General features: G+C 42.8%; 2 protein-coding genes across 3 annotated transcripts; both read right to left on the minus strand.

Moving 5' to 3' along the window:
* Window positions 1-2,598: 2,598 nt before the first annotated feature.
* znf365 (zinc finger protein 365) lies at window positions 2,599-12,056 on the minus strand. 2 transcript variants are annotated; one of them, XM_080868545.1, is made up of 6 exons: window positions 11,892-12,056; window positions 10,420-11,081; window positions 10,028-10,337; window positions 9,387-9,558; window positions 9,116-9,162; window positions 2,599-7,904 (listed from the first exon to the last, which is right to left on the minus strand). In XM_080868545.1, exons 2-6 carry the CDS (start codon window positions 11,069-11,071, stop codon window positions 7,679-7,681), a joined length of 1,407 nt encoding a protein of 468 aa, XP_080724671.1. In that variant the 5' UTR covers window positions 11,072-11,081; window positions 11,892-12,056; the 3' UTR covers window positions 2,599-7,678. The 2 variants fall into 2 exon arrangements, with proteins under 2 accessions (XP_080724671.1, XP_080724670.1); XM_080868544.1 differs by having other exon boundaries at window positions 9,116-9,165; window positions 11,892-12,055.
* A 726-nt stretch (window positions 12,057-12,782) lies between these two features.
* On the minus strand, window positions 12,783-22,361 carry sult6b1 (sulfotransferase family, cytosolic, 6b, member 1). The gene is made up of 7 exons (XM_080868645.1): window positions 22,065-22,361; window positions 19,116-19,228; window positions 16,894-16,983; window positions 16,453-16,579; window positions 14,778-14,872; window positions 14,538-14,694; window positions 12,783-14,413 (listed from the first exon to the last, which is right to left on the minus strand). Exons 1-7 carry the CDS (start codon window positions 22,258-22,260, stop codon window positions 14,286-14,288), a joined length of 906 nt encoding a protein of 301 aa, XP_080724771.1. The 5' UTR covers window positions 22,261-22,361; the 3' UTR covers window positions 12,783-14,285.
* Between the last annotated feature and the right edge of the window lie 1,364 nt (window positions 22,362-23,725).

Genomic DNA, 23,725 nt, shown 5'->3' on the forward strand with positions numbered 1-23,725 from the left:
TGGATTAAAAGTCTCCAAAAGTACAGACCAGAGGTCCAGTTACTGTAGCTGGGGGACTGGCTCGCTTTTTGGAGCCTCATGTGGACACTAGAGGAACTACAGTTTATGAAGCTTCATGTTTCGGGCCCACGCATCGATGCTTTTACTCACGGCACACCGATCACGTTTACTGTTGTTCACAGTCCACCCTCACGTGAAGCCAGCATCTTCACTACGATTCCGTCTGTTTTCAGAGTTTTGGACGGACGTGAGAAACAGGACAGCGTTTTAGCCTCACAGAGTATTTCTGTGCTCTGCCTCCGGCTTCTTTGGACATCTTGGACTTGAGAAACAATCATCAGAAAGATGAAAAAAGAAACAGAGCTGTCATCTTAATCATGTTCATATGTCCTCACAGACAGAGAGGCGGGCAGACGAGCCCCCCAGAGTCCAGGGGGGTTGGAATGAGCTGTGGCTAACCGCTGGTTTCTTCCATCCCGACCACTGTGCAAGTTCCCACCATGCCCTGTTCACACACATCACACGATCACAGGAACAACAAAAATATGTCTGAATATAAAAAGTTACAATTTATCACTTCATACCTGCAGAAATTCCTAAACAGATTTTTCTTCTACCGTTTCATCTTTTTTAAAAGGATTTCTTTCAAGTTAAAAACATTTCCTGGAGTCGTCATGTCAGCACCATCATATGGAAGAAGCTCCCTCTAACAGATCTTCATTTACACTGATCTATAAATCTGACAAGACACTGACAAACTGAAATGTCTAAACCACGGATGAGGCTCATTCAGCCCAATTTGACCTTAAACTCCACTTTTCTGTCTCAGATATCGTGATAGAAGAAAAAAAAGTGAAATCCCAACAATACATCTCAGTTCTTCGATATGAAGAAGAAATACTGTTGCAGTAAATGGATGAAATCTGTCAGCCTGATGTTTCTGGATTAAATGTTAAAAAATAAATGTGCAAAATTCCTGAAAAATGGTTCAAATTCCCAGATTCTCCTTAAATAATAAAGCAAAGGAAAAAGTCTTTTCTATGAAAAATATTACTTTTTTTCAGAGAGTAAAAAAGAAGGAACTTTTTACAATCATTTAAATTTTTATCCATTACCTAAAAACTTTAATGAAAATATTGAAAGTATTTTACTACCACTTATTTTAAAATCTGTGCCCTCCCTTCCAGAGCCACGCAGTGGGCCGGGCTGGACTCTTAGCGGTCCAATTCTGGCCCTCGGGCCATAGGTTCAGAACCCCTGGGCTTGTTTTTAATGAAGGAATCTTGACTTATTCCGAACAAAACACCGTAAAGACATTAAACCTGTTTACAGACTTTACGCCACTCTCTCGTTTCATTTCTGTGATTCTGCTGCACGTATGAGTCGCCTGTTTCTAAGCAGTTTGTAATGATTTATGGTGTTTACAGGACATAACCTGTAACGCAACGATGAGCGGGCGTGACAGAGGTTTAGAAACGTCTCCCGTCATCTACTGCGAGGATAACAGCCTGAACATTCACAGAAGGCATTCTGGGAAATGCAAGAATAGCAACCAAAGAAGTAGCGAAGGTGCCACACCTGTATTTATGTGAGAAGAGTGACACCAAGTGGCCAGATACGAGTACTACCATAAAACAGTTGGATAACTACAGGTCGGTTACTTTGGTTAACTCGAACAGAGACTTGGGAGAAGTTTTCCAACAGTCAGAAGACTTTCATGTTGGAAACGTTACATTCAAAAACACACAAATCTGCTTGTTTTCATCTTTTCCCAGCGTTTTCAGGCTTGCTTGAAATTTATTCTGAATGTGTGCATCTGGATGTTGGGGATCTGTAGGCCATGCTAGCTTTGCACTTACCTCTTCTTTTCGCAGGTACACTGTTATTAAGTCACACCTCATAATCTTTGAATGCAGGCGTTCCCAGTCCCATTGCCACAGGTGCACCATGGTCCACAGCTGCAATAAGTCAGCTCAACGAATTTCCTCCCTGATACGCTGTAAGTGGTTCAGTTGCAAAGCTGAAGTACAGCAGCTCAGCCAGTAAGTGTCAGACTAGAGTTACAGAGTGAGGTCACCGATTGCTGAGGTGCGTAAAAGTGACCAACCCTGGCTGACTCAGTAACTCCGCAGCTGCAGAACTCCTCCGGCTTTAACATCAGCACAAAATCTGTGTTTCAGGAGCTTCATGACACGAGTCGTCTTAATATTAATGGGTTAGTTTTGCAATAAACTTTGGACAATTTAATGCTTCCAACATCTCTGCGACATCATGGCCGTGACAAAGCGAGGCTCATACAGGCTTGTTTGGTGAGGAAGAACTTGCACAGTGGGAGGTCATAAACCTGCAGGCGTACCACAAACAGCCAGCGGTTGGTAATGCACCCCTCGCTGCTTTTTTAAAATGTTCTAGAAATGTTGTCTCCTCGTATCGAGGGGCTCATTCATCATTATCACTTCTAATGTAGCAATAACTTCATTATGTCATTAATCACTCATTAAACTTGCACAGCATGAACATGAAGCATGAAACTGACCCCCTTTTTAAGACTTCTGTTGAATGATCTTTTATAAAAGAAAAACAGACAAAACAGCAGATCTCGTCTTGGCGTCATATTTGTTCTTTAATCTTCGATGGCTATCACACATACCGACCGACGGGATTCAACATAAAGTGTTCCAGATCTTCACAGTATTGCATTTTTGCACAGTGTTTTTTTTTTTAAGTTTGTTTTTTTACAGAGTACAGGGTTCTTGAGTGAAGGCACAAACCTAGAGATTACTTATGCAAATGAAATCCCTACGGACAAAAGTTGAGAAATCAAGAATATCAAACAGAACGCTGCTGCTAGAAGTTTTACGCAAACAGAAAAGCTAACGTCACCTCTACCACCTTACTGCAAGAAAGGCAGAGAGTCATATTCAAACAAACAATACATCAGGTACAATACTTTTCTTTTCTTGCACACTTGAACCGCCTCTTGCACATCGATCACCCCAAACATTTCAAAACTCTTTCAAACCTGTGCACGAACCCTGCTGATTGTCCGTTATACATCCCTCTTCCCATCGAAAGACATCCAACAGTGCCAAGCGAAGCTCTCTTGGATGGTTTAGTGCAACTCTCCTTCAAATACCATTAAAATAGACCTCGCTCTGCTACAAAAGTACACATGGTAGTACAAGATAACAGTATTTTATAGGATTTTTTTGCTACATATGAAGCATGCTTTCACAGTAACACAATAGCTACATATGTAGTAGTAGTAGTGGTAGTAGTAGTAGGGCTGCTTCATGCATCTTCTTCCATTTTCCAAATACAAAACAGGAAGCAGTTCAGAGTCGAACCCAACGCCCGCACACTTCCAAGAGATCTGCTGTTGTCTGAATAAAAAAACCCAAAACTTAAAGCTGGTACGTCATCCCTGACCGGCAGAGTAAAGTGGCATCCACACAGGAAGAGGAAGTCGCCAGAAACCTCGAGAAACTTCATGAAATTCAGCAACTTGTAGGTGGAGGAACCGCACGTGCACAGAGCCACTGAATGTTTACCAACGGGAGTGAAAAACCACTTATTGACTGTCACATGACCGTACAGCAGCAAATCATGAGCTACAAAGCCGTAATGTCTCCCAAGAATACCGTTATGTTTCATATCCAGAGACCTGCCAGACACCATGCAGCAAGCTTCTACCAGGATATGAACACATTACCAGATGGCAGACAGAGGATGACGTTGAACTGTTCATGATGAAGGTCTCCGATGGCCAGAGACAGATGGCAACTTACGGCAGGAAAAAGATGCTAAAAAAATGAGGCAAACTTCAGCCGAGAGAACATCTGAGAAGATCCGTCCACAGCATGAGGTTAGTCATTAGTGTGGTGCTGGATGGTTTGGATCACTCCCCGATTCTAAGCTTAATGCCCATCAAGAGACGGGGTTTTTATGTCAACAACAGCAGTGCTCAGTGGTCGGTTTATCCAAACCTATCAGCATCAGGTTTCTCCAAGCGGCGAAATTCAAGAATACCGTTTCAGGGACACGAATCCAATTTTTGACCACAGGACATTAATATCAAAGATATACTCTACATTACTACCAAACGTCTCACATCTCAGTTTGATTCCAATGAAAACACAAACATATAATTGGCTTTAAATATATTCTAGTAAATCTGAAATTCAAAAAGGGTGCCTGGAAGCTCAATTCTCGAAGATCTGACAAGGTCAATCGAAAGTCAAATTCACACCGACTAACTGGAAAGAAAGAGAGAATAATAGATAATACAGATTTCATGCTGTAGCGCCTCAGCAGCAGCAGGGTAATATGCTTCCATAATTACATATTTCCAAGACGAATTTGCATGACATAATTTAGGAAATACTGAAATGTTTCCAGAACCTGCACCCTGTTAGACATAAAATGATTTCTATTTGCAAGTCATACAAAAGTCCTGTCAAGTTATAGTACTGTAGGACCACCACCTCCACTTGATGACATGAAACAGCTCTGTATATAAAATATCAACACCATCAACAAAACCTAAACCGACGACAGCAAAGATACAGTTTACACCAAATACTGCCTTTTTTACATTTACATTCTAACATTAGATGAGTGCAGAAATGTAAACGGATCGAGGAATGATTCTGTTAAACAAGCCGTCGTGAGTCGTTAAGAATACTGCAAATGGACTGTACGCATTCACGGCACTGTTAAGTCACTTTGGATGAAAGCGCTGACGTGACGTCATTCGTGTGTGATTGGAGAATCTCCACCCGTTTAGACGTGAAGGAGCGCGAGCTAAAGCCCGAAACGTCGGGACTTGAAGCACGGCGTCGCTTCACTGTGAGCTATAAATTAACTCATACATTCGTTAAGTGTGTGGCGTCCTCCAGACCTGGGCCAAAGCGCTCCTTCATGTACCTGGACAGCTATATTCAAAAAAGCAAGCCTCTCCAAATGCATCTGCACTTGTTGGGGACTATTTTCAATCGTCTCCACTAAAGGGCGTCGGCTACGCCAACAAGCCTTCGGGTCTTTTTTCAGTTCAGATTGTCTGAAATGGGACAAACCGTCCAAAAAGTTGTGCTGTTTTAGTTTTTCTAAGTCCGCCACACCACTGATGAAATCCTGCTTTGGCAGCAGGTCGGTAAGTTTCTCACCGATGGATAGCATGACAGCTCCTTAGAAGTGAAGTTAAAACATCTTAGCAATGGGCGTCATCGTCTAGGACATGTGACATCATCTACAGACGTCGCAGTAATGACTCAGGACACGATATTGAGGTCCCACATTTTGCCCTGCCCTCGGTGTTATGATAAGAGACAGGCAACCGAGCAGCTACAGATCATTTTACTCCAACAAGTGTCCACACCCAGAGTCCAGAGGGGTGGAGTCGAGATGGTGGCGGCACCACATCAAACCCACCGCTAAAATATCATCGCCCATTTCTGCAACATTTCGTCCTTATTTGAGTAGTGTAGAAGGAAGCGGTTTCCTCCATGTTTACTTATCACCTGTTGTCATCTTTCCTCTCTATGCATCAAAAGCAGATCGATCTTCGAAGGAAACTCCTCTCAGCTACATGCTGAACAGATTTGACCCGGGTCTGGCATCATCGAACTTGTGCCTGTGCTTTAAAAACCAAATCAGTGCTGACAAGGAGGCGTTACTGAAAATCAACTTCACTCAGAGCGTGTCCGAGGCTGGTGCCAAAAACCGCAGAAAGAAAGACGTTGTATGCTCAATAAAGGACAGTTCAAGCACAACCCAGTCGTGTGTGTGGGTCCTGTGTTACAGGACCATCCTAATTGCTCAAACCACCTCAGCCGATTCCTCTTTGTACAAACTAAACTGGTGGTCATCAACAGCTTACTGCAATCAACCACATCACCCTCAGTCTTATTATCACTTTACTCGGGAATGGGATTCTCAGATATACATTTTCCCAGATACGTTCACTGAAGAATCACCTCATTATGCTGATGAAGAGGGCTGTGTGCCTCTGTGATCCTGGGAACATCACTGTTTGAGAAAAAAACCCTGCTAGAGTTTTCCAAGGCGAACAGGTCCCGGGTGTGTTTGGTTTTCTTTTCTGAGTAACCTCAATAAAAACTGACAACTAGAAGTGATAAACGTTGCCCAGAAGCTATCAAAGCCAAACCAGGGGTAATGGTGATGGGTGGAGCCCGAAAGAGCTGGAGTTGGGTATCACCTGAAATAGCCACGACTACAATGGCACTGAATTTGGTTCCATCAAGCAAAGAAAAAGGACTGTGGCTATGCAAACCCTTTACATACCAGGATCCTCCCTTGGAGAGGAATAGCCCAGACTATGAGCGGAAAAGGATTTAAACCAGACCTTTGAAGCAGCCTTGAAACATGGAACCAGTTGGGCACAGCCCAAAACAGTCAATGCTAGAAAGGATAGACAGTAGAGTTGGGTGCACCATGCAAAGGCAAGGACCCAGGATTTCTCTTGGAATAGTAAGAATTTAGCTCCTTGTACCTCCTCCTTCAGCAGAAAGCCAAAGTTTCACTCGTGATGGGCTGTTAAGATGTGATTGAACAATAACAGACTAAACAAATCTTAAACTATCGAGATGGTCCCGGGTGATGATTTGGCTTAGAAAGCACAGGCAGAGACACGATAACTTGACTGATCAGGAGTTTTCGAGCGAACCAGGCCAGGATGTGAAGGTCTGACCAGAGGAGAGGACGTGTCATCAGGCGTCAAATTCAGATTCTGTGATCAGACGGGCATTAAATCATAAATCAACAGACGAATAGAAAGCACACCTTTGTACCTGAAGATAAAATGAACTATTATACTTAACAGACAGAATTCAGTTCTATGTTTCAATATCGAAGGTTTACCCAGTCATACATCCAAAGGAAAAAGAACCAAGTGTAACAGTTTACACTTCCACTCCAGTTTAATAATCTATGGAAAAGTACCAAAATTACAGCAATCAATTAAAAGTGGAATGTGTCTGATGCAAAGAGCTCATGGAGTCATATTTGTTATTGCTTTATGTTGTAAACCCTGTTCGGAGGAAGCAGCCATGATAATCTGTTATCATCTTCAGAATTATTTTATCCAATAGATTTTATGTAAAAGCTGGATGCACTGGGTCAAAAACCAAGTAAGCAGAACCTTTAATGGTGACATAGCCTTCTTCTTGTCATCAGACTCCGCCCCCTGCTGGCCATTAGAAAGAATGCAGGTTTAAGGCACTTCCACACTGGCACCACTTCTCAGACCTGGAAGCTACGTCCATCTTTTATATATAGTTTTCCCTCCATTATTATTAGAGACCACGGGTCATTTATGGAGTTTTCAGGAGGAGAAGCACTAAAGTATAAATAATTAAATATTTTTAAATAATCTGCCAGATACAAAAAATCCTTTTTAAAATCATTTTAGAAAATTTGGTCTAAATTTGCAATGACAAAAATATTCATGTCAAATTTATTACTGTTTAGTATTTGAATACTTAACTTTTGGACTCCTGGGAGTCAGACTAACAAATCCAGCTTTAAGATGAGAAGTGGTGTAAAAGAAGTCTGATGTTGATGGGAGCTACTTTTCCATAGGTTAACGTACTGGAATGAAGTCACCGTGTGATAAAGTCTTGCCCCCTGACACCCCTCCCTCTGGTCTTTCTCTGCTGGTCTAGTCCTCGTACCCAGCGGACCGGCGCCGCTGATGGTTCCAGATGTCGTCTCTGTGTTCAGGCCGGCAGAACAGCCGGGATGACTGAGCTAGGCGCTCCCGGTGTTCCCGCTCCCGATCTCGGTCTCCGCCTGGTTTGAAGAACGGAGGACGTCCGCCGAACTGGGACGAGGACTGAGTTCTGCTGTCAGCGAGACCAGACGAGGACAGCTGACCTCCTGCTGACCTGGAGACGAAACTCAGACATGAACGAACAAACAAACAAGAGAAGGAAGCTGTCATTTTAACTTCATATGATGGAAACACTCACGCCTCAATTACATTTTACACAGTAGGAGCGGGTAGCCAGTCACATTGATGATAAACCAGAACTGTCCCTGGTTGGTGTCCAGCCTGGAGACCATCAGCACCTCAAATGCTGCCTTTTCACCTGCATCACCGATGATCTCTTTAAGCTCAACAAATCCTTATGAGTTTGACACGAAACAAGAAAGAAAAATGCACCAAACATCCTTTTATGTTCAGCAACTTTACATCGAAGACACAAGAGTAACCCGATCAGGTAAGACATGAAAACTTTCAAAAATGACAAACTTCCATCTAACTGCAAAAACAGACAGAACCTGCTGTGCAACATTAGTCGGTTTTTACGGACACGCTGGACCGAACAGCTGGTCTCACACGACGAACAAAGTTCAACAAGAACCTTTGAAGATAAACAGCATCTGACCTGAGCGCACACAGAGAGAGTGTGGTAATCCCTCTGCAGTCACTGAGCGAAAGCACAAAGCATCCCATGTCGAGCCATGAATTAAACATGAGAACACCACAGAGAAACCCGACAGATGACACGAGAAAGCTCCTGGATGATTTTGACTTTGATTTAGACCAACAGCAGCAGATTACCTGCTCTGTCAGAGGCCAGTTCCTGCTGAGCAACAAACCTTTTTACACCTACACCCCATCGGTTATTGACGACTTTCCTCCCTCTCAGCTCAAATTCAAATGATTTGCAATAAAAAGCCAAGAGGAAAAGGAAACAGCTGCTGTAATGCTGCACTTTCAGAGGAACAAATATGGATTCAAATCTACTTTATTTATATAGCACAAATTCACAACAACAGTCACCTGAGGGCACTTTATGATGTAATTATACAGAGAAAACCGCAACAATCAGACAAACCTGTATGAGAAAACACTTGGTGACAGTGGGAAGGAAAAACTCTTTTTTAACAGGAAGAAACCTCCAGTAGAACCAGGCTCAGAGAAGGGCGGCCAGAGTTTAATACGATTTTAAATCCTACATTTTTTAGCAGTATTTAATAATATAAGTATAAGGTTCAACCTGTTTGTGTCCAGTTAACACTTTAATATTTCTCCTTGATTTCAGTCTGAAAATTTGCTAATACTGTTTATTCAAAGTAACGATGGACTCACCTGCTCTTAGTTATTCTGTGAGGGCCGTTATCAGTTTTCTGCTGGTGCTGCTGAGGTCATAAAAATCACAAGAATCAGGCCTTCATCAGAGCAATAACCCACCACAGTAAAACATCATAACTGGAAAAGTCAGGATCAATTCAGTCTGTCAGTGTAAAAGTTATTTAAAAGCAGCTGAAAAAACAAACATAAAATGACATAAAGAAACACAAAGACTTACAAAACAACTAGAATAAATAAATGAATGAATAAAAACAACCAAAGACAGTACCTTGTAGTGGTTGCACTGTGGCGGACTACCGTTGACCTGGTAATACTCCACCAGCCTCTCGGCCAGAGCGATACGTCTCAGCAGATTCTCGATGAAATGCTGGATTCGAACTTTGCCGCACGTCTCCTGGCGAACCGCCGCCTCCAGAAACTTCTGGATGGTTAACACTTCCCTGCAAAGCAAAAATCACCCAATTCATAACTTAAATATACCATTCACCCCCAGCTATGCAAGAGAGGCAAAAGGGAAATAACGGGCTGCACCTTCAGATCCTGTCCATGAATATCATAAACAGGATCAGAGACAAGGAGCAACCCTGGAGTCCAGCACCATCCACCTGGCACATCCTCCAGACCAGCGGTCCCCAACCTTTTTTGCGCCACGGACCGTTTTATGGTCGACAATATTTTAACGGACCGGCGTTTAAGGTGTCGCGCATAAATACAACAAAATAAAACCAGTACTGGTACCAAAAAAAAGGAAGATTTATTCTTAACAAACAAAAGAATAAATCCCTGAAAACATAAATTTCACCCCCGAACCTCAACTCTCGCGGCCCAGTACCAAACGACTCCGGTCCGTGGCCCGGGGGTTGGGGACCGCTGCTCCAGACCACATCAGTGAGATCCTGCCCGCCTCACCTCTCTCGCCGCTCCAGCTCATTCTCTGAGGCGTTGAGCTGCTCCCTCAACGCGGCAATAACCATCACAGCCACATCCACCTGTCGGCTAAGCGACCTCTCCTTGTCTGCAACTTCCTGCCTCTCCTGGGCCAGATGCTGTGAGTGAGCACGCTCACACAGGAGCTCCGTGTCGGTATGAGCCAGCTCGGTGCTCACCCTGGCCAGCCGGCGCTGCATGGTGCTATCGGCCGCCCTCAGAATGCTGGCCAGCCGCTGCCGCACTGCAGCCGAGGCTGCTGCCGTCTCCAAACCGGAGTAGGAGTTATGCTCTGGTAGGTGCAAACAAGACGAGACGTTACTGCAAAAAACAGATGTATTCTGATACTGCAACACTCTGCTACAGAAACCCACCAGTCAGATCCAGATCCAGGTCCAGATCTGGGTCCGGTGGAGGGCCAAGTGGGGGGAACAGTATGTGATGGTGGTTGATGTGGTGATGGTCTGACTTTTTTGAGGAAGTTTTCAAATCCTCCTCATTTCTGCTTCCACTTCTCTCTTCACCCTCATCGTCCTCATCCTCCTCGTCTTCTTCCACATCTTCGTCTTCTGTCCCCACATCGATTTCCTCGTCCTCCTCCTCCTCCGCCTGCGTCCCTACCCCAACGCTCTGGGTGCGCCTCCTCGCAGACCCATATGAGTGGAGGTATCCGCTGTCTCTGCTGTCGCTGAGAGAGCGGACATGAGGTGGCCTCCCTGTACTTTGCTGCCCCCTACGCGTCGGGAGGCTCATGTCGTGCCACGGGATAGCTGCCGTCAGCGGGTCGGGGAGCTTCCCGGTAATGCTGAACCCTTCAGTGACCATGTCTGGTGAGCGATACGAGTGGCGGTACTCGAGGTGAGCGCGGAGGGAAGCCAAACTGTGGAAACGCTCTTGCTCGCCACAGCGGGGACAGCGGAAGGGGAGGTCACAGGGAGTGACAGTGTCCACAATCGCGCCGCAGGCCTGGCCGTTCCTCTCTAAAAGGAAGGATCCAGAACCTCGGGAACACAACTTCTGCTGCATCACCTTACACCTGAGAAGTACGGAGGGGATTAGTGCTGAAAGACTGAAGACCCTAATTTACTGACTACAAAAGCTGCATTAGCTCAAACACCCACTCCATAGACTCCCAGGTTAGAATGTCCAACTTTACAGCAGACACAAACTTGGTAACCTTTAGGGTGTCTAGAGATAACCCTGCCTGACCTCATCTGTCCATCACCACTGCAGACAACAAGGGGCTCAGATCAGACCCCTGATGTAAACCCACCTGTCAGCCCTTCACACACCCCACCTCATACATATCCTGCACCACCTTCACATACTTGACAGTCTATCATATGGTTTCTGTAGATCCACAAAGACACAGTGCAACATCACATCCTCGTTTCAATTCAGTTATTTAATTTATTTAAATGTGCAGTGCATTTCTTTTTTACAATAAAAAGACAAAAAAGATTATTATGGGCGATGAAAGCCTCATTTTACACAGCTTATTTGTTTTGTTTTGGGGGTTTTAAACACATATACATAGTCATGTACACCTGGGCTAATGTTAAGTTTCTGTTACCTTGGAGGATTATTGTGTTTGTAGTTAATATAGACCGAAAATATGTGATTTTAAGTGAGCTCGGACCGGCTGAGCACAAACGGAGAGGACTTCCCCCTCGGTTCCCCCTCAGAGTCTGTTTGATCCCGAGTCTGAACAACAGGTACCTGTCGTTATCACAAAGCTGCACCGTTAGCTTTACCTGGCTGCAGCTGCTAGCCTAGCCTAGCCAAGCGGGTTAGCAGAGACCGAAACAATCGCTGAATCACGGCGGAAGGATTTAAACTCTCTTACCGCGCGCAGCTTTAACGGCTGCCTTCAGATGACACTCCCAGATGACCCGTTACTGTCTGAAGGAGTCCGCTCGCAGCCCGACGCAAACAGCAGCCTGCATGATGTCATTCATTCAGGACACATAGGACCAGACAGCAAGCTAGCAGCGCCGCTGACCAGCCACATCCGGGAAAACGTTTCAAAATAAGATCAAATGCGTCACTTCCGTCCAGGGTGCGGGCGAAACTGTTGGTTTTGTTCATTTATTCATATTCAAGGTTTTTATTCTTTCTTTCTTTTTCCGTTTTAAACGTATTTATTAGAAGTTTTCCTCTTTTTTTTTTACTTTTACTGCTGTCATATGACTGCTCAGGAAAAACCTGAAAGCTGGGATGGCGATGCATCACCACCAACAATGAGACTGACATGCACTGTGAAAACTAGTGCAGTAATCGGTGCATGAACAACTGCGGAACTTTTTCCAGCAAGTTGTAAGACTGTTGAACTCTGGCACTGCTCTGGAGCCTCTGAAATGTTCACTCTCTGCCTGAACATTTTCTTGTTTATAATAATAATAATAATAAAAGATTTTCTTATGTATACTAAATAAGACTGTAAATGTGTTTTCTGTTCTGTTGCTTTTGTGTCTTCACTCTTTTTGGTTTTCAGGTCTCGCTGGACTTGGGTGCAAATGTTCGTTTCATGTGAATACATGTGTAAGAATGACCAAAAAGAAAAAGCATTGAATCTGTCTTATTTAAAATGTTACTTATTTTTACTTTTTGTTATGTTTTATTTGTACCATTTCGAGCAATCTTTTATTTTTACAAAAATAGCTTTTTATTATTTTATAACATTTTATATGAAGCTATTTTATTAGCTTCGTTTTGGCTACTGTAACACAATATCTTAACTTCTGGGGATAGATATCATTTTTATTTCTTTTTAGATACTTTGTTTATCTCAAAAGTGGAAAATTCCTTTGTAACAGCAGTTACTTTCAACACAACATTAAACAAACAGCTTAAAGGTTCAGTATGTGGAATTTTTCACCACTAGATGTCAGTAGATTGCAGGTTGCAATCAGCTGAATTCTGTTTTCTTACTTCTCCCAATTTAAGTGTATTATTCCAGCTATGGTGGCTGTTATAGGACAAACAGGGTTTTGTCAGCCATAGATAAAAAACATTACCATCAGATTTTATCCCTTACCAGCCACAGCTGGCTGTATATTTCTACTACAGTTTGTTTAAGAAATACTTTTCATACAAATTACATTTGAACATATTTGAATAATATCATCACTTAGCAAAAGATCAGGAAATACAAAAATGAACAGTTTGTTGGATAATTTAATTACACACTGTTCCATGGACATTTATGGATACAGTATGCTTTTAAAAAAAAGACAAAATAGCCAGAAAAAGTACTGACTGTACCTTAAATTAAGATTGAAAAGCTAAACTTTTGAGATTTAAGATTAAAGTCATCCAACTTCCTCAAAACATTCAGATGTCCCCCGAGAGTAAACTTTAAAATTGTTTCATCATAAAAAACCCGACAGAGTCAAGACAAAAGAGATCTATTGTTTATTGCAATGATATCTTCCAGCGATGTGCTGTTTGTAGTAATGTACATGTAACTCAAAATGTGACTGTTTTACAGTATTGTTTGATTGCCACAGAATCAGCCACAGGAGTGTTTCCTGAACTGCACCATCATGGTTCCAGGTAGCTGCCGTTCGAACGAGTGTGCTCATTTGATTTGAATCATCAGGAGTACACCAAACATCTCTCACTTTATCTACTTTATGTGATTTAAAGGAAACAAAAAGCGGTTTTAGTTTGAGTTAGTTTTCCTTATTTCCTGGTCTAATGATGGATGTTCATATTAAACTTGACCAGAGTTTTAAATAATGAGATACAATAATCCCTGTCAGTCAAAAGCTCCGGTTGCAGACTGCTATAAACACTCAGTTTGTGACAGTTTTTTCTACTCTTGGATCTGTATGATGTCAAAAAGAGGTCATCTGAGGCACAGGAGCCCCACCCCCATCTGATGTTCAAATTGAGAAGTGGGTGGTGCATATATTGCTTGAATACTGGTGCTGTGAATAATGCAAAGTTACTCCAGTCCAAGGATAGAAATATGGAGCTGGAAATGAGCAGAATAGGTTCTAATCACAACACAATCAGACTTCGGTTGAAACTACATTTGCATATTGGGGTTAAAATGCTTGAATCATGAGATCGGTTTTCCCTCTTTCTATCCCTTTTTTTCTGCTTGTTTTACTTGAGATTTTAACAGTGGGTCTTTGGCTGTGAACTGAGCCTCATCCACTAATTTAAGTTTAACAATATTAAAGGTAAACCCACATAAAGATGCCTTTTCCCAAAGCTCTCCTGTGTCTTCCTCCTACTGACAGTGTGCTTGATAGTTAAGTTTGGCTCCTATCTTTGTTCCTGCCAGACGTTTGTTGAAGACCTCGTCCATCTCTCGGCTCTGCTCTGGTGTGAAATGGTTCTTCCAGTCTCCAACCTCACCTTTGCAGGGACACAAACATCACAAAGTGAAACAGCTGCATTTGGATTCCACCTGAGGATTGATAAGATGTTGGCTAAGTATCACAGTATGCATTTCTCGCTTTCTAGGCTACTTTCTGGGCACCTTTCCTGAAGAAGACATTCCCCATATTGCCGTGGGAGCTGCTGGAGCTTTCCTTCATGGCTTTGAAGGTGCTCGCATCTGCGATCTGCTGCACCTGAGCCTCTGTCAGGCTGAAGCCGTAGAAGCTGGAGATCCTACGGATGTTCTCGCTCAGGTCCTACGGGAAACAGAAGAATCATTACCGCACATTACCACAAACCCCTGCGGTGTCTAACTGTTCTATGTCAAATGCAGCTTTACCTGTTTCAGCTCTTCATATGTAACGACCATGACATTGGGGTCGTCCATCTTCTTCTCCCAACCTAAGGCGTGGTCAAAGTAAGACCCCCAGGGAACTACACACAAACAATGACAAAAAATTAATGAATCACCAGGTCAGAAGATGGCCCCCAAAATCGAAGCCACTCTTTCCCATGCTTAGTTAGAAATGCTTCTGTAATTCTAGTCTTCAGATTTAAAATCAAATTTTATAGATTTTTTTAATCTGAATAAATTATATATATCATATCAGAATATCTCAATTTGAGACGTGTAATTTCCAGGTCTAGGTTCAAATGAATTAATCAAAAACGATTTGAATCTATGAAGTCATTTTTTCACAAAAACATATTGTCAGGGTTCTTCCCAGTATTGACGATGGCTTGATTTCCAAATCAATAATCTCATTCATTCTAATGCTTCAGAAACAGTTTTTTCAGAAGCTCTGAAGTAATTTTTAGGACCTAAAGGTAACCAAATTATTGCTTAACCCATTCTTAACGCCTAAATTTGACCAAGATATTTTTAGCATCCAAAGCTAAACTAAATAGTTTTTATGTCTGTGAAGGTTCTCAGTCATCGTAGTCTGAGGAGCTCGGAAAGAAAAGCGTCATCCAAGAAGCTTCTTCAGTTATAAAAGCAACTGGTGGAGAGTCCCAGATTTTAAGGCCTATGGGAGTGTCCCCACGAGGGTCATGGTCCCCAGTCGCCCACTCACATCCTGGGCCATCTGACCTCAGGAAATCACACGACAGGGTGGGGCCAGGTTTCACAATGAGCTCACCCTTGGCTGATTGTGACCCACACCCGTTTTCACACCTTGGCTCAGGCGATTAGAGGATCATCAGGGGGTCCTTTTGTCCCTCTGTGGGGGGAAACTCCCACTAGGTTTAAATCTGGGACTCTCCACCATTTGACCTTAGAACTGAAGAAGCTTCTTGGATGAGAGGTGAAACGTCTTCAAGCAACTTAAAGAAGTCCAGACGCTTTTCTTTCCAAGCTCCTTTGACTAAATCGTTTTTCACACCTAAAGCTGAGTAATTTTAGCAAACCAAGTACTGTCTAGTGATAAACCTGATGGAATAATCTCTGGTGTCTCAAGCTAACCAAGGCCTTTTTTTAATACACTCTTGGCAGTAACTTCTGTGCCACTCGTTGATAGTTTTCTTTACAGTCAGAAGAATTTATTTTAAATAATTTTTGCTCTTTTTAAATCCAATTTCAGAATCACAGAAACTCACAGTCTTGGACCGAGTATTTCTTCTGTACTTTTTCTCTTTTAATAGACATTATAAATCTCTTACTTACAGGTTATGGTATCTGTGTTTATTATACTCTGACAAGCATCTCTCTGTGCTCAGTCCAGGCCTGATAAGCAACTAAACTAACTGTTTTATTGCAGTGCTTCATAGCAAACTCACTAAGTGGGGCCACAGCAGCTCTTTGCCCCACTTGGACCAATCCAACATTTCCACCGTGACCCTGCTGAGTCAGCACTATGTGCTGTTTGTGAGGCCACAAGTGCAGCAAAGCTCAGGATTATGAAGCCAAATCAAAGAGTGAAACAAAAGCTGGTATTTTTATGGACAAGGTTTGGACCACAGTGTGTCCAGCGTTCCTCACATTAATAAGTATTATGCTCGGTTTGTTTGCTCACCTTCTCCACTCATGAACTGGGAGTAAAAGGTGTCCCAGGACTTTGCGGATGGGAGCGCTGGGTTGCTGTTGGAGAAATGATAGAAGGAGACCATTGTGTCTTTCGGGTTTCTGAAGACCACCAGAATCTGTGCAAGAAAAACCACACAAATGAGATTTTATTGACCTGGAGAGAGGAGAGAAAGGATACAAGAACAGAAAGACGGGAACAACAGTTACAACTACTCTGAACATTGGCCACATTTTTCCTCAAAGCAGGGTCCATGCGTCGGTCTGTTCTTTTTCTTACAGAGTTTCCACTGTCATCAACCAAGCATCTAAATCCTGGGGTTACATTTGGAAAAGCTGCAGTTCGTTGTGGGAATGAGAGCTTGAGTTTTACACAGATGCTTGTGGCAGCAGTATGCAGCTGAACGTCTCCTGCAGAGCTCGTGAAACTCACCTTAGTCTTCTTTTCGTAGAAGGAAGCAGGAATGTTGTCGGGGTGAAGGTGAGCCCCCAGAAGTCTTGGAGAAGGAGCTTCTTCCACGTTCTGAGGGTGGACAAAACATACCATATTTACCCAACATTTTGTGACATGCACTTAGAGTCTTGTTGTGGTGAAAGCAGGGAAGGCGTTGCTTGTGCAAACACTTTGGCCCAGGGTGTGGCTTTTCAGGAACCCAGTGTACCAAAGGTCTGCAGCTTCACATTCTCTGGGTCGATTCAGTCTGCTTAAAGCAAATTTGCAGAATTTCCAGACTTTGCTTTTAAGGATTTTGCTTCCTGTGCTGTAATTTGTCAGGGTTGTAATGCTACAGGGTTCGACTCACGATGAATTACTGTCTGCACGTTTGTGACTGAACAGCTGCAACACGTCCAGATGTGCCTTTTCTTTCAAACAGGAAGTGAAAAAGCACCTTCAGGGAATCACATCTGCTCCTCAGTGAGCCAATCGGCTGCTTTTCCCAGAGTCAAACCACAAAAATGCTGAACTCTGTTGACTTTGTTGACTGCTATAATCTTATGTGCAGCACTTTGTGATTCTGTCTTGAAAGGTGCTACATAAATACAAATTTATTTTTTTATTTTTTTATTTTTTTATTTTTTAAGTATCTTTGATTTATTTCCAGCTAAACCGAATTTAAGTTTTGGAAAATTATGAGGAAAATGCTGTGAATCCAAACAGGAACAAACAAAGCAGCTGCTTCACATGATTACGTCACACCTGGAAGTGATTTCAGCTGCAGTCAAGCTGTAAACACAAACGTTTAAACGTAGTTTCAGGATTTATTCTTTTAAAATATTCACTACACAAACTGTTTGATTACAGTTAAGTTGGCGTGCTTGAATCCAACCTTTCACCTAATATGACTTCATACAAATATATTAGTTCTTCTACTTTAGGCAGGCACGTGTGATCTAACTGTACTTTTTAACTTGCAGTTATTAAACACAGGTTTTACTGGTTTTTCTTCCTCAGGCGACTCTGGGATCAAATCAGTGCTGTCAAAAGAAACTGAGGAAAAGGCCTCCATACTCTAAACATGAACTGTGTAGGAATCAGCCTATTAAATGACTTCCACATGGGAGCAGACAAACCAACTTCCTGAAGAAAGCAAAGACTGAAAAGACATTTTGCTCTGTTTTTACATAGATGTGATCTTCATCTCGGGGTCTGATTTAAACCTTTTATCTCATAAAATGTTGAAGCAGCTCACAGACGTTCAGTGACTGAACGCTGAGGAGAAGCCTGACAGGAATCCAGATGTGGATCAGGGACCTCGTCAGTACTGTGCTGTAAAATAACATCCACACAGCTCCTCATCAATGTGTGCTCCGGGGTTCCAGTACAACGAGCCCTGCTTCTTTAATTTATTTGATGTGTTTTGGTTTAAAATTGTAACGATGAGAAAACGGACAGCCTTCTCCCGGTCACATAGAACTGAGAGAGTCCGAATAATTGCTAATTACTTTATGTTTATATTTTTTAATTGTTAAATTGAATGAACAAGGCTCGGCCAGTAGCAGCAGCTGATGAAATATTGTCTTATTTTAGTGCATATTTTACAAACATCAGTGTTCAGACTGTTAAATTAGTAATCTGGGTTAGGGTTTTAGCCCACAGTCGGCCCAGTACGATATAAATGCAGATTATTCTGAAGCGAATCATGCAAAGCCACTGTAGTGGAGCCTAACAGTAAAAATGAGCTCACATTAAAGAAAAATGCATGAGGGGAAAATGCACTTCTGTGGTTTCTGGGTTTGAATGACATCTTTATTTTCATCAGAAGGTAACGGCTATAAACTGTACTGAGAGACACGAACGCTGCAGACAGTGAATGTGCCTCCCCTGGAGCAAAGCCTTCCAGTTTCTTAAACCATGCCTGTTTATCATATAGCTAAAAGCACCACACACACAAGTGCTTCAGACGTGTCGCCGCGCCCGCGCTGTTAGATGGTATCTGTGTTTGCACAGGAGCAGGTGTGTCACACAAACACAGAGGCGCTCTGCACGGCTCAACCTTTCACCTGTACAGCACACCTGCAGACAGGAGGCCGGCTTCTAACAATAACTGTAATAATAATGACTGATTTTTAGTGTCTCATATACATTATACAACACACACACACACACACACACACACACACACACACACACACACACACACACACACACACAACCTTTAAATTTTCTGGTCCATGAAACTCGATCAGCGGTGGGAGTTTGCTTTCCGACTTCACGCCTGTAGCCGCTGTGATGATCTTCTTTATCACCCCGACCATCCAGTTGAAACCTGCACACACACACACACGCACACACACACGTGCGGTTGTGCTATCATTGCAGAGATTACACAGATATAAGGCCTATAACCCTTTCGTGCTCTCTTTGGTCGTTTCTGTGCAGATCTGTTTGCTTATATTTGCGTGACGCTGGCTTTGGTGGAGCATTAGCCAAAGAGCCGCACGCTCACTGGCTTGTCAATCATCAGCTGTTAGTCAATGAGAATATATTGGATAATCCTTTCTGACACTTCAATGACCAAAAATGTACATTTTACTAACTGAGCTAAAACCTTTTATTCAATATGACCTGAAATAAGCAGCCAAGAGCATGAAGTCATCAGGAGAGTGTTTTTAAGAGGTCCCAGCAGAGGGCAGACTCAGCTACCATCCACTGACGGCCTTTAAAAAGTTTCTCCAACAGAAAACAAGTTTCAACTTTTGCTGTAACCTGGTAGATTTGATATGAAGTGGTGGTGAATGTTCACATTAAACATGTTTCTAATGCTGAGCTCAGTGTTTCCCTGTGAGACTAAAGCTCACACAGCTTTTATACTCTCAGATCTGCATGATGTCACAGAGAGGGGTATCCCTTTGCTCGTCTGAGGAAAAGGATCAGTGTTGAGCTGTTAGTCATGCACAGCTGTCTAAGAACAAAATAAGGAAGTAAAACTGAGCCGAGCAGGTCCCGAACTTCAACTGTGGCGGCTTCCCCGTTTTTCCCTGATACTCGTCTGTTTGTTTTTTGTGCTCTCATTTCAGACTCGTCACTTCCTGGTTTCACGTGTTTCCCGCTGTTGTAATCTTTGCCCTGCCCCTAAAGTTGACCTCCTCTCTGTCTTTGTTTTACAGCTGGTTTCCCTGTTGGATTTGTTTGCCTGCTCTGATTAACAGAGGTGTGGACTCGAGTCACATGACTTGGACTCGAGTCAGACTCGAGTCATTAATTTTATGACTTTAGACTTGACTTGAAAAAATGTTCTAAGACTTGTGACTTGACTTGGACTTTTACACCAATGACCTGGGACTTGAATTGGACTTGAACCGGTTTACTTGAAAAGACTTGATATTTCACCCCAAATATAAAACTTAACATGCATATTATATAGAGATTGAAAATGTGATGTCATTCAGGGGTAAAACCGCAAAGGATTCTGGGAACTCGTGGCAAGAGGTACTAGCGCACGCAGGCTTTCAATTGAAATCAGTCACACAGCGATAAAAAGAAACACAAAAATGTCAAGAAGCCGTTGTATTATTAACTGCAATAGCCGGTCGCATGACAGCCACGGGAAGCCGACGGGTAAAGAGATCGGTTGTTATCGGATTACGTCGTTGAAGAGAAATTGTTCGAGCCATGTTTCCGAAGTAACAAAGAGGTGACGGATGGCCTGGATTGCAGCCATTCAAAGACCAAATATAACGTCCCAGAACACTCCAGCTCACAGGTTAGTCTGCTCCAAGCATTTACACGAAGGTCAGTGTTTTTTAGTAGTTAATACGTCATTTTCATAACATAATTGGTGATATAGGTTACAAGCAAGTCTGGCGCTGAACAGAAATGGTCGCGCTATGCTCCTTTATTTATTGTGCATAAATAGTAAATTATCCTGACACAATATTGTGTTTCGCTTCTGTTATTATGGTACATTGACAAAAACATATACTTTTATTCACAGGATAAAACAGGTTTTTTGTATCACTAATTGCCCAGTACGATTACAGCATACAGTATTATTGTCACTGCTACATTTCTGTGATGCTACCAGAAATTATTTCCACTACTAATTAATTACCGTTGAGCTCAAAGGTCCTATTAATAAACGGTTAACGAATGTGTATTTATGACGACGATTTGTGAGACTGGTAAACTTATGATACATACGATGGTCTTTCGTTCTACACGGTGCATTTCAAGGTCCTGCACCCATCCGTCGGTAAACTGTACCTGGGCTTGTTGCAGTGACCTGAAGTTACTAAACTTCATGAGTGTATGCACTCACTCCAAGAACCGTATAATTATAAATATGCATATAAATATGCTACGATGAGATAGCTGACTTCATCTAACTAGCAAATGTTGTCCAGGCTACGTTGGTGATACAGTTTTTTTTAATGTGTATGATATTTTTGTCATGCGATTTTAAAGCTGGTCCTACAACCGCATCCAAGAATAACATGCAGCTTATCTCAGAACTGTCGGTGAAAATTATTCTTGGAGCTAGGTTTAATTGAGCTGCATTTTAAAGAGGTGCAATTTCACAATTTGTGTATATTTTCTAAGTTCACTATTTTGTCATGTGTTGAGAAAAACACAGATTTAAAAATTACATGGTCTAATATTTACATTTAGCATATAACTGCAACATGCTTTTTTTCGGGGGGTTTTAAAGACTCGAAAGGACTTGAAATTCAAAGTTTCAGACTTGTGACTTGACTCGGACTTTTACACCAGTGACTTGAGACTCGACTCGGACTTGCCTGACATTACTTGAGACTTCACTTGAGACTTGAGGATAAAGACTTGAGACTTACTTGAGACTTGCAAAACAATGACTTGGTCCCACCTCTGCTGATTAATATCCGGCGTGTGAACCTTTTCCTCGCCTTTTAAATCATCTCTGAGTAGTCGGCTCATGATTGATTGCACATTGTCGTGCACTCTTGAGGGAGTCTGGCTGCTGCAGAGTGAAGAGTTCAGGGATTGCACCTAGAAAGCTCATAGGTCAGAGGTCACACCGTCTGATGGAGTTTAAACACGACTAAAAGCATGTTGGTGTTTTTAAATGAAAGGCTCTCATCTTCAGCTCATTAACAGATCTTTTTGACTCGATCAGCATTACTCACCACATTTGGGGTAAGCCACCAGCATGATGTCGTCCTCTCTGGCCTGCATCTTCTCCAGACACTTTAAATGCTCCTTGGGAGACAGGAGGGTCGAGTACAGCACACCATTGTATCTGTACACCTTCTCCTCGTCGCTCATCTCCTTCGCCTTCAGCATCTTGGCCTGCAGCGGGCCCATCGGTCCCTCGCCGCTCATCCTGACTTACGCACGGAGCAGAGACTCAAAGAGGAAGGAAACTCGGGAGAAGCTGCAGACGCTGCTGGAGCTGAAAGTGAGAAAGCAGAACTGAGACACAGAGGAAAAAGGGTGTGTGTGTAAAGTAGGAACAACGGGAGGAGGAGGAGGAGGCATCAAGCACCTCCCCCTCCACACACACACACACAAATATGCAGAAAACCCTGGATTCATGGAGGCGTGGCTGAAGGCTGAATGGAGATCTCTGGACAAGGTTCACCATATGGAGGTGCCAGACTGACTCACACGCACACACACACACACACACACACACACACACACACACACACACACACACACACACACACACACACACACACACAAGCGTTACAGATGAGCTTCCTGTGCTCCTTTCTGGTCGGTGAATTGTAAACAGCTTCCTGAAGCGATCCTCTAAATGTGAACTATTAGCCGACAATGACGAGTGGCACAGGAAGCTTTTTAAACTGCTGCTTTAGTGAAACACATTTAAGCATTCGTGTCTTTTTTGTCATGTATTTGTCTCTTATGACCAACTCAGCCCATCACTGCACTCCTGCTGCACAGAACTAACCAGTTGTGGGGTTTCATAACCTGACACCTGAATACAAGTGAAGCCTTTATTTAAGCCTGTGTCTAATTCCCGGACACCGAAAAAGTTAAGAAAACTTGTTTCATGGCCAAAACGAGAGCCAGGCTCCAAGAGCAGAGCGTGCTATAAGTGGGCGGGGCTAATCCTCATTCATTTATCATACAAACCTCAGGAAGCTATTATGTGTCAGTCTCTTAGAAAGAGGCCTCAGTGGCTGCACTGAGGGCATACACAGCTACATTCCTCCAGAGGAAAAGCGCCCTGCTCAGCCCCGGTCCATGCGGGTCCCTGTGGGTGAGGCTGTGAGTTATCTAACAGTCCTCCACACGCGATTCACTCGTCTGCCTTCGTGTCAGCGAGCTGCTGTGCAAAAATCGTTTGAAAGTAAACAGTTCCCTGACAAGAAAAACATGTCACATTCCTCAAATGCACCACGACAATAAAGTTGTTCAGCATCGAGACAGCACTAAGCTTTATTTAAGTGTCAGGCAATTCAAACAACCCAGCAGATACAAATGCTGACAACAAAGCTAAACTACTGTGAGAACTAGAAGATTCAACTACCTCTAAGAACAGAAAGTCAGTCTAAAATATTTCACAAACTGAAACGAGTGAAGCTCTGGGAACAGACGCAGCGATCGGGACACGACTGTTATTCACTCTCTCATTTATAATTATTATTAATGTAAAAATGTCTGCTTATCAAATATCAAAGAGCAGCTGAGGTCTGCAGGGACTAACTCTTTGTTTCATATTTGCATTGTAGGCGTGGCCTAAAGCCTTCTCTTTTCACCAGGTTTATGGTGCTTAATGTTAAAATGTGAGGTCAGCATGGGGGCGGGTTAGAAGACAAAG

The sequence above is a fragment of the Rhamphochromis sp. 'chilingali' genome (assembly GCF_963969265.1).
Source record: "Rhamphochromis sp. 'chilingali' genome assembly, chromosome: 20".
Taxonomy (NCBI): Eukaryota; Metazoa; Chordata; class Actinopteri; order Cichliformes; family Cichlidae; genus Rhamphochromis; species Rhamphochromis sp. 'chilingali'.

Coding starts and splice junctions, on each gene's coding strand:
- znf365 (XM_080868544.1), bottom strand. CDS start 11,071: ATGCAGCAGAAGTTGTGTTCCCGAGGTTCTGGATCCTTCCTTTTAGAG. Junction 10,338..10,419: donor CCTGGATCTGGATCTGACTG/GTGGGTTTCTGT, acceptor TGCACCTACCAG/AGCATAACTCCTACTCCGGT. Junction 9,166..9,386: donor CACAGTGCAACCACTACAAG/GTACTGTCTTTG, acceptor TTATGACCTCAG/CAGCACCAGCAGAAAACTGA.
- sult6b1 (XM_080868645.1), bottom strand. CDS start 22,260: ATGAGCGGCGAGGGACCGATGGGCCCGCTGCAGGCCAAGATGCTGAAG. Junction 19,229..22,064: donor GGTGGCTTACCCCAAATGTG/GTGAGTAATGCT, acceptor GTGTGTGTGCAG/GTTTCAACTGGATGGTCGGG. Junction 14,873..16,452: donor CCAGTTCATGAGTGGAGAAG/GTGAGCAAACAA, acceptor GTTTGTGTGTAG/TTCCCTGGGGGTCTTACTTT.